At 60.0% G+C, this 9,362-nt stretch overlaps 1 protein-coding gene across 1 annotated transcript; it reads left to right on the plus strand.

Moving 5' to 3' along the window:
• The first annotated feature begins 1,042 nt into the window (after nucleotides 1-1,042).
• Nucleotides 1,043-5,427, plus strand: PPP1R11 (protein phosphatase 1 regulatory inhibitor subunit 11). The gene is made up of 3 exons (XM_037914027.2): nucleotides 1,043-1,378; nucleotides 3,921-4,029; nucleotides 5,032-5,427. Exons 1-3 carry the CDS (start codon nucleotides 1,298-1,300, stop codon nucleotides 5,244-5,246), a joined length of 405 nt encoding a protein of 134 aa, XP_037769955.1. The 5' UTR covers nucleotides 1,043-1,297; the 3' UTR covers nucleotides 5,247-5,427.
• The last annotated feature ends 3,935 nt before the right edge of the window (nucleotides 5,428-9,362 follow it).

Here is a 9,362-nt window from a genome sequence, read left to right on the forward strand (position 1 = left end):
TCCCCTCAGAGTCCCGCTCTCTCTGTGATCCGTCTGTGTTCCCCCTACTGTATTTCCCATACTGCCCCCTCATGAATTCCTCCTTTCCCTATGGCTGCCCCACTGAGCCCCCCCATGGCCTCTCAAGCCCTGCCCCCAGCTGTATTTACACTTCCCCCATGCCCCTCAGTCACTGTCCTCTCACAACCCCTATAGAGCCCCACCCTTTTCGCTCTCTCCACTGTCCCTCTTTCCCCCCTAGCTTCCCCCATGGCTGCCCCACTCAGTTCCTCCCCCCCAGCTGTATCCCCTTGCCCCCCCCTCAAGCTTGGTGCCCCCTCACTAAGCCCCCCTTTCCCTAAGTGCCCCCCCACAGAGGCCTGGCCCCATTGAGTCCCTCTTCCCTTTTTGATCCGCCATGGCCTCCCCACTCAGTACCTGCCCCCCAACTGCATCCCCCTTCCTCCTGTGCCCATCTCAGTCTTTTCCCCCCCCTGAGCCCCCCCCCCTTTCCACATATGTCCCCCCCACTCAGCCCTGGTCCCTCCATTGGGCCCACAGTCTCACTGACCCCCCCGGTATCCCTCTTCCCCCCCCCATGTGCTCCCAATGGTTCCACTGAGCCCCCCACTTCCCCTATGCCACCCACATGTGCCCCTATAGTGCCACTGACCCCCGCAGTGTGTTTCCCTTCCCCTATACCGCACAGACCCACAGAGCCCCCCACTGCATTCCCCTGTGCCCCCAAGTGCCCCCATAGTCCCACTGAGCCCCCCCACTGCATCCCCCTTCCCCTGTGCCCCCATGTGTCCCCCATAATCCCACAGAGCCCCCCACTGCATCCCCCTTCCGCTGTACCCCGCACATGCGCCCCCCATAGTCCCACTGACACCCCCCCCTTGCTGACCCATCACGTGACAGCTCAGGCTGCCGCCCCGAGGGGCCTCCCACCAGCCCCTCCCTGCCTTGGACATGACTCAGGCTAGAATTCTCTCCCGCCCCCTTTTTCTGGCCGCGCATGCGCGCCGCGCCCCCGTACGGCGGAAGCGCGGCGGGGAGAATTCCCTTCCAGAGCCAGAGGAGCGGGGGCGGGGGACAGTGTTCCGGGAACTCGCACCCGGAAGCGGGAAGTAGCGAGCCGCTGGCCGGAAGTGGCGCGCGGCTGGGGGTGGGAGCCCGGCGGTCGCTCGCCGCTGGCTGCTGGGAGAGCAGGGGGCAGCCGCAGCAGCAGCCGGCGGGAGCGAGGCAGGGGCGGTGCGCGGCGCAGACTCTTCCGCCCGGCAACCGGGGCCGCGGCGGGCGGGGGCCGGGTAGCGCCATGGCGGAGGCGACGGCGACACCGGCGGCCGGTGGGGGGGCCCCCAGCACCACCGTCACCGAGACCGTGACCGTCGAGCCGGTGAGCGGGGCCGGGATCGGGGCCCGGGGGGCGGGGGTCAAGATAAAATCCCCGGATTTGGGGGGGAGGCTACAATAATTGGGGGCGGGGGTCAATATAAAATCCCCGGATTTGGGGGGGGGGGGGCTACAGTAATTGGGGGCGGGGGTCAATATCAAATCCCCGGATTTGGGGGGGGGGCTACAGTAATTGGGGGCGGGGGTCAATATCAAATCCCCGGATTTGGGGGGGGGCTACAGTAATTGGGGGCGGGGGTCAATATCAAATCCCCGGATTTGGGGGGGGGCTACAGTAATTGGGGGCGGGGGTCAATATCAAATCCCCGGATTTGGGGGGGGGGCTACAGTAATTGGGGGCGCGGGGGTCAATATAAAATCCCCGGATTTGGGGGGGCTGGTTAATGAAAGATCCCAGGATTTTGGGATGGGGGGGCTGGTTAATGAAAGATCCTAGGATTGGGGGGGCGAGGGGGGCTGGTTAATGAAAGATCCCAGGTTTTGGGGTTGCAAATTTCGCAGCAGTTAATATAAAATCCCAGGGGTTTGGGGCAGGTTTATAAAAAAAAAAAAATTGGGGTGGGGGATGTAAAATCCCAGGGATTGGGGTGTTTGTATATATTTGGGGGGCGTTAATATAAAACCCCAGAGATTTGGTGGGGGGCAATATAAAATACTGGGGTTTGGAAGGGTTTATAACATGCGGGGAGGGTAAATATAAAATCTCAGGGATTTGAGGCTTTTGTAAATTTGGGTTTTTAAAAAATGTAAAATCCCCGGATTTGGGGTTTGTTTGGGTTTTTTTTTTTTTTGATAATTTTAGGGTTATGAAATCTCAGGGATTTGGGGGGTTGTAAATTTTGGGGAGAATTTAATAAATAATCCCAAGTATTTGGGGGTTTTATAAATATTTTTGGAAAGCTTAACATAAAAAACTGAAGGTTTTGTAAAGGGGGGGAATTACACAAAAACCACAGGAATTTTTTTTTTTTAAATAATAATAAAGTAAAATCCTGAAGGCTTGAAAAGTGGGGGTTGCCTGTCCATTTGTTTTAATTTTGGGGAGTGGGGTGATTGTAAAATCACAGCAATTTGAGAGATTAAACATTTGTGGGGCTAATAGAAAATCATGGGGATTTAGAGGTTCTATAAATTTGGGGGGGTTAACACACAATCACTGGGCTGTGTGCGTTTTATTTACATTTGGGGGTGCTTAGTATAAAATCATGGGGATGAGTGGCTTTTTTTTTTTTAGTTTTGGGGATTTCATATAAAATCACACGGATATGGGGGTTTATTTTGGAGGTTAAAATCATGGGAAATTGGGTGTTTTAATTTGAGGGTTTTTTAAAAGATAGAATCAGAGGGATGTGGGTTTTTTTATATTTTATTTTGGGGGGTTAAATATTAAATCACAAGAACGTGGGGAGACTTAATATAAAATCATGGGGATTTGAGCTTGGAGACTTTGCAAGTCTGTGGGATCACAGGGTGGGGGGACTGTGGAGGAAAAATGAGGATTTGAGGGGAAACCACGCATTTTCGTGTGGCTTGGATTTTCACCATTAAAATCAAATCTGGTTTTGATTAAGCAGCCCCCCGGTTCTCTCTTTTAGATGCCAGGTGTTAACTAGCAGTGGGGAGCGTTAGTTAAAAAATTCATTCAGAGGCCCCCAAACTGGCCCCCTGTCCCCACCCGCATGTGCCCCCGCTGGGCGCTTCCATGAGCTCTGTACCCATCGTGGGCGCCACGGTATTGGTTGTCACAGCGACCATGATGCCAGGGAAGCCACGGTAACTGCAGGGTGTGGGAGTCACAGCAACGGTTGCTGTGAAAGGGGGGTTGGCGGTTGCCACGGCAACCATCCCAGCAACAAGAGGGCATGGTACCCAGGGTGACACGGCCATCGTTATGGCGACTGCAGGAAGTGGGAGTGGGGCAACCATCCTAGTAGGAATGGGGCGTGGTGCCCATGGTGACGCTCGTGGTGGCCGTCACAGCGATGACCGTCTGTTGTAGCTATGGCAGCAGCAGCGGGGTGTGGCACTTGTGGTGCCCATCAGACAGCACAGGGCGAGGGACACAGGGAACATGTCTGTCCTGGCAGCCACGGAACATGGTAACCCTGGTGACCGCCACAGCTGGAACAGGGCACAGTAGCCGCGGAAACAGCAGGGCGTGGGAGCCACGGTGCCCCCAAGGCGGTGGTGGAAGGGACACGCTGTGGAGCCGGGCAGCAGCCGGAGGCATTGTGAGAGGGTTTGCCTGAGTGTCATAGAAGAGCGCCCCCTACTGTGCCCCTGTCCCGCTCCCTGCAGCACAGCGCCCCCTAGTGCCGCACTGGGGCCAGCTCCGCCTGCCAGGGGAGAGCGCCCCCTTACTGAGCTCCCCACCCCGTTCCCTGAAGCATAGCGCCCCCGGCTGTCCCAGGTCTCGCCGTACTAATCCAGCCAAGCCATCCGAGGTCTTTCTCCCTGGGTCATCTGTGACCGGCCGTGGTCTGATCCCCCACTCTCGCTCCACCCCCCCACCCCACGGCCCGCAGGAGAACCGCAGCCTGACCATCAAGCTGAGGAAGCGAAAGCCAGATAAGAAGGTGGAATGGTCGAGCGACACTGTGGACAACGAGCACTTGGGCCGTAGGTCGTCCAAATGTGAGTAGTCGGCTCTCCCCTTCCGAGACTCCCCCCCGCCCCCCATCCAGGTACAGAGCCGTTCGCCACATCATTCAGAATGGGGAGCGGAGTGGGGGCTAGTGGTTAGAGCGGGGGAGGCTGGGAGTCAGGACTCCTCGGTTCTCCATCCCTCCGCTTCCTGATTCCACATGCTCAACGCCAAACTCTTCGCCTCAGCATTGCTGATGGATCCCACTCTCTGGGCCAGCCAGTCCCCGGCCCTGGGGCTGAATTGGAGCCCGCGCCCCCCAGAGGGGAAAGGCCCCGTGCCCTCTCCTCACCCCCCTCCCCCCTCCTGAGCCAGCCAGTCCCCACCCTGGGGCCCGATGGGAAGAGAAAAGCCCCATTCCGACTGATCCTCTCGAATCCCCCAAAAGCCAGAATTACACTGTCAGCGGCTCCTGCTAACGGGGTGACGACGTCCCCTCCCCGAGGAATGGAGCCCGCGACTTGCAGGGCTCAGCTGTTTTGCGGAGGGACATGGCCACCTGGGACTTAACGGGGGGGGTGGCGCGGCTCAGGCGCGGGAGAGGTCAGTAAAGGACCCCCAGGTCTCCCAGCCTCCGCTCTGAGAGCCCCAGGCAAATGGTGGAGACACTGACAGCCTGGGCTGGCCCCCACCCCGCCCCCCAGGCCGGGCCACGGGGCTGGGTGCAGGCTGACAGCTGGGGGGCTTCTGACTCCCTCTGTCTCTCTCCACCTCCCCCCCTCCTGCCCCGGTATCACGCCCCTCGCTCTCCCCTCCCCCACCCCCTTGTTCCTCCCCTGTGTCCCCCCACATCCCCCTCTAACCTCCCCTCTCCCCATGGCCCTCCCCTTCTAATCCCCGTGCCCCCCCACATCCCCTTCTAACCTCCCCTTCCCCCATGGTCCCCCCCACATCCCCTTCTAACCCCCCCCCCGTGGCCCTCCTCACATCCCCTTCTAACCTCCCCTCCCCCCATCGCACCCACCCCCATGTAACCTCCCTGCCCCGCCCAGGCTGCTGCATCTACGAGAAGCCGCGGGCCTTCGGCGAGAGCTCCACAGAGAGCGAGGACGAGGAGGACGAGGGCTGCGGCAATGCCCACTGCATCCGGGGCCACAGGAAGGGGGAGCACGGGGGCCGGGGGGGCGGCAGCTCCGGGGGGGGCAAGGGCAGCCCCCGCAAGGCCGAGGCGCCGGACCAGGACCACGCTGCAGCCATGCAGCACTGAGCCCCTCCACCCCGCCGGACTGACCGGGGGACGCGGGCCTGTCCGTCTGTCCGTGAGCCTGCTGGCCTGCGAGCTGCTGTCGTCGGCCATCCCGCCCAGTGCCCCGGCGTGGAATGTACCGAGCCACGGGCCGGCTGCGTCTCTGTGCTTCTCCATTAAACGTCTGTGTCGGTGACCACGAGCGGCCGCGGCCTGCTGCTTTCTGCTGGGGGGCGGGCGGGCGCAGCTCTGCCGGTGCCCCCTGCTCCTGACGCGCTGCCCCCGGCCAGCCCAGCCCTGGGCTCCCCCCCCGAGCTCTGCCGGTGCCCATCACTCCTGACCCACAGCCCCCAGCCAGCCCAGCCCTGGGCTCCACTCCCCCCGAGCTCTGCCGGTGCCCATCGCTCCTGACGCACAGCCCCCTGTCAGCCCTGCCCTTCCCTCCCCCAGCCCTGCTGGTGCCCCTCACTCCTGACCCACAGCCTCGCCCCTCCTTCCCCCAGCCCTGCCGGCGCCCCTCCCTCCCGACCCACAGTCCCGCCCCTCCCTCCCCCAGCTCTGCCGGTGCCTATCACTCCTGACCCACAGCCCCCAGCCAGCCCAGCCCTGGGCTCCACTCCCCCTGAGCTCTGCCGGTGCCCATCGTTCCTGACCCACAGCCCCCTGTCAGCCCTGCCCTTCCCTCCCCCAGCCCTGCTGGTGCCCCTCACTCCCGACCCATGGCCTCGCCCCTCCTTCCCCCAGCCCTGCCGGCGCCCCTCCCTCCCGACCCACAGTCCCGCCCCTCCCTCCCCCAGCTCTGCCGGTGCCTATCACTCCTGACCCACAGCCCCCAGCCAGCCCAGCCCTGGGCACCACTCCCCCCAGGCTCTGCCGGTGCCCATCGCTCTTGACCCACAGCCCCCTGTGAGCCCCGCCCCTCCCTCCCCCAGCCCTGCCGGCGCCCCTCCCTCCCGACCCACAGTCCCGCCCCTCCCTCCCCCAGCCCTGCCGGCGCCCCTCCCTCCCGACCCACAGTCCCGCCCCTCCCTCCCCCAGCCCTGCCGGTGCCCCTCCCTCCCGACCCACAGCCCCGCCCCTCCCTCCCCCAGCGCTGCCAGTGCCCCTCCCTCCCGACCCACAGCCCCGCCCCTCCCTCCCCCAGCCCTGCCAGTGCCCCACGCTCCCGACCCGCAGCCCCCTGCTAGCCCAGCCCTCGGTTTCTCTTCCCTCCCCACAGCTCTGCCAGTGCCCCTCAATCCTCACCTACTGCTATTCCCCCCCCCTCCATCGCAGACACAGCTCTGCCAAGGCCCTGAAATAGAAGCTTTAATCACCCTTATTTTCCCTTTCATAGCTGCAAATGGTGTTGATCATAAAACGTTTACAGTGTCCTGGTAAGAGGACAAACAATCTTTGGCTGTGGCCTTGTTTCCTTCCATGCTTCTTCCTGATGTATAAAGGAGGCTTGTCGGATTTTACCTGGAAAAGGTGTTTTTTTTTCCTGCTTGATTTTTTTATCACTAGAAATCTAAGTGTCGTCTGTCCTGGAAGTCTCTCTAGGTGACTAAAGAACTGGGGTGTTTACAGCAATGCAGATTCCCCGGAAGACAAATGTGCTACATTGATTTGTGTTCAAGTGAACGCTCTTTCTTCGCATTTATCTCAAACACCCCCTAAACAGCTGAGAGAAAAACAGTCATCGTGAAAGAGTCCCTGTTTCTGAATCCCCTTACCTTATCACCTCTCCTGAGCTGCCTCCTGGTTCCTTCGAGGTAACCTCCAGCAAAACCGGGAGGACAAGATGTGGACATCCTGTTATTTTCTAAATTAATAAGAAAAATTATCACCTGTCCCGCGCCAAATAAACCCCTCACCTCGAAAGCTTTCTGTGTACCTCATAATGGGCATGAACTTGACGCTTGATTTCCACATACCCACGCTCTGTGGTTTACCTTCAATAAATATCCGTCCCAGTGAAACAGTCCTGCAGCAGTGAGTTACGCAGTTCCACTGTGTGTCATATGTGGTGGTATTTCCTTTCCTTAGATGCTGCTGTCATGTGTGCAGTGACTCTGGGTGTAATCTCCCAGAGCCGGGAGTGAGGTCTTGTGGTTAGAGCATAGAGGTTGGGATCTAGCACTCCTGGGTTCTTTACCCAGTTCTGGGAGGGGAGTGGGTCTCGGAGTAAGAGCAGCATGTTTTCATTTAGCCCTTTTTGTGCTTGTAAATGCCTCACTTAACCCTCCCCTCTCTGCATCTCTTCTTTCCCGGATCAGTTGGTGTTGGGGCTGCCTCTACCTGATCTTTCTGCTAGCTCTGACAGTTAGACACTGTGTCCCCCAAAGGTGGAATGTCACTGCTAATATGCCTCTATTCTCAATCCAAAGGCCTCCAGCAGATCATACATCTGCAGTGGAAATGCAGCCACCTCTGGAGTGGAGCACAGCCGCGCTGTAGCAGCAACACTGTGCAGGGGTCGCGGGCCAATGTGGAAATGCGGCCCACTCTGGGGTGGGGGATGGCAGCTGGGTGACAGCCAGGCAGCAGTACACAAGAGGAATTGATCACCCTGCCCTGAAAGGCAGCTGGCTCACGCTGCCTCTTTGCAACAGCGAGGAGAGTCAGATGCCATGGCCCAAGCTGATAGTGGGCCGAGGCCCTGATGTGGGGCTTTTGTCACAGGCGCTAAGGGCCGTGGTTTTGCTTCATTAAATAACTACAGCCTGAAGCAGAACAGCGCCCCCTCCAGGCAGAGTGGGGGGTTGCGGGCAGTGTTGAACGGGAGTGTTTGGTCAGCTCTTTCTTCAGTGGCTGGGTGGGGGGCCTGGGAGGCAGGACTCCTGGGTTCTATCCTCAGCTCCAGAAAGGGAGTGGGGTCTAGTAGATTAGAGCAGAGCGGGCTGGGTGTCAGGACTCCTGGGTTCTCTTTCATACCAGAGTCTGCTGCTGAAATCTCAGCCGGCACACAGGGATGGCCGCACCCAACCCACTGGCGATCCCAGAAAGACCAGGGCAGCGCGGGCCTGGGTGCCCCCACTCCGTCCCTTTGGCAGTCCCCTCTGTGTGGCTGGTGGGCAGCTGAATGAGGGCTGCCGGGCCCCACCTGGGGACGCCGTGCTCCCAGGATCTGACTCCTTGCTTGGGAAGTGGAAAGGCGCAAAGAGGAAGACACTGGTATGCAGTGTCTGGGCCAGGGCTGGAGCTGTCGGGCGCTCCCAGGTGCCCACCGACCCGCAGAGCTGTTGTGTCCAGCCTTGGGGCAGAAGGGGATAACAGAGGCAGGATCGCACAGTGCACTGGGGCAGGGGTAGCTCTCCTCCACATCAGCTTTGTCACCCTCTGGTGCCTGCCCCATATACCAGCTTCTTGGAGCTGGGTCAGCGGCTTGGGCGTTGGGGGGAGTGCGAATGAGCGGCCGCTTTCCTCCCGGAGCAGCAGAGGCTCCCAGATCGTTGTTCCGCACCCGGGACGCGGAGGGGAATCCCAACACTAGCTGGAAGGAGCTGGAGCCCTGCCCCAGACCTGGCTTCGTCCCAGCCCCTCTCACCTCAGCTCCTGCTGATACAGGCCCAAGCCTGGGGTAACAGGAACAAGCCAGGTGGGGCTGCCCATCTGCCCGCAGCCAGGCTGATGGGAACTCCCAGGAAAAACAGCCTGGAAGAGGGAAGCTGTCATTATCCTGGCATGAGCCGGCCCCCAGGGACGGGATTCTGTGCGTGCAGCAAAGAGTTGCCTTTTATGGAGGAATTCCCCGAGAGTTTGATTTGCCAAGCGGTTGGGGAGGTCGGAGAGACTCAGGACTCCTGGGTTCTCTCCCCGGCTCGGGGAGGGGAATGGGGTCTAGTACGTTAGAGCGGGCGGAGCTGGGAGCCAGGATGCCTGGGTTCTATTCCTGGCTCTGGGAGGGGAGTGGGGTCTAGTGGGTTAGAGCAGGGGGGCTGAGAGCCAGGATGCCTGGGTTCCATTTACTGTTAGTCATTTCCTCTCTCTCAGCCTCAGTTGACTCTCTTGTTAGTGACTCACCCCTAGCTGTAAATACTTAGGCCCAGAGCTTCAAGGGTTTGGGGCCACTCTCTCCCACTGAAACCAATGAGAGTTAGGGGCCATGCTCGTTGCCATGTTCCCGTGCAGCTGCTGACCGCTTGCAGCAATCCC

The sequence above is a fragment of the Chelonia mydas genome, chromosome 14, assembly GCF_015237465.2.
Source record: "Chelonia mydas isolate rCheMyd1 chromosome 14, rCheMyd1.pri.v2, whole genome shotgun sequence".
NCBI lineage: Eukaryota > Metazoa > Chordata > Testudines > Cheloniidae > Chelonia > Chelonia mydas.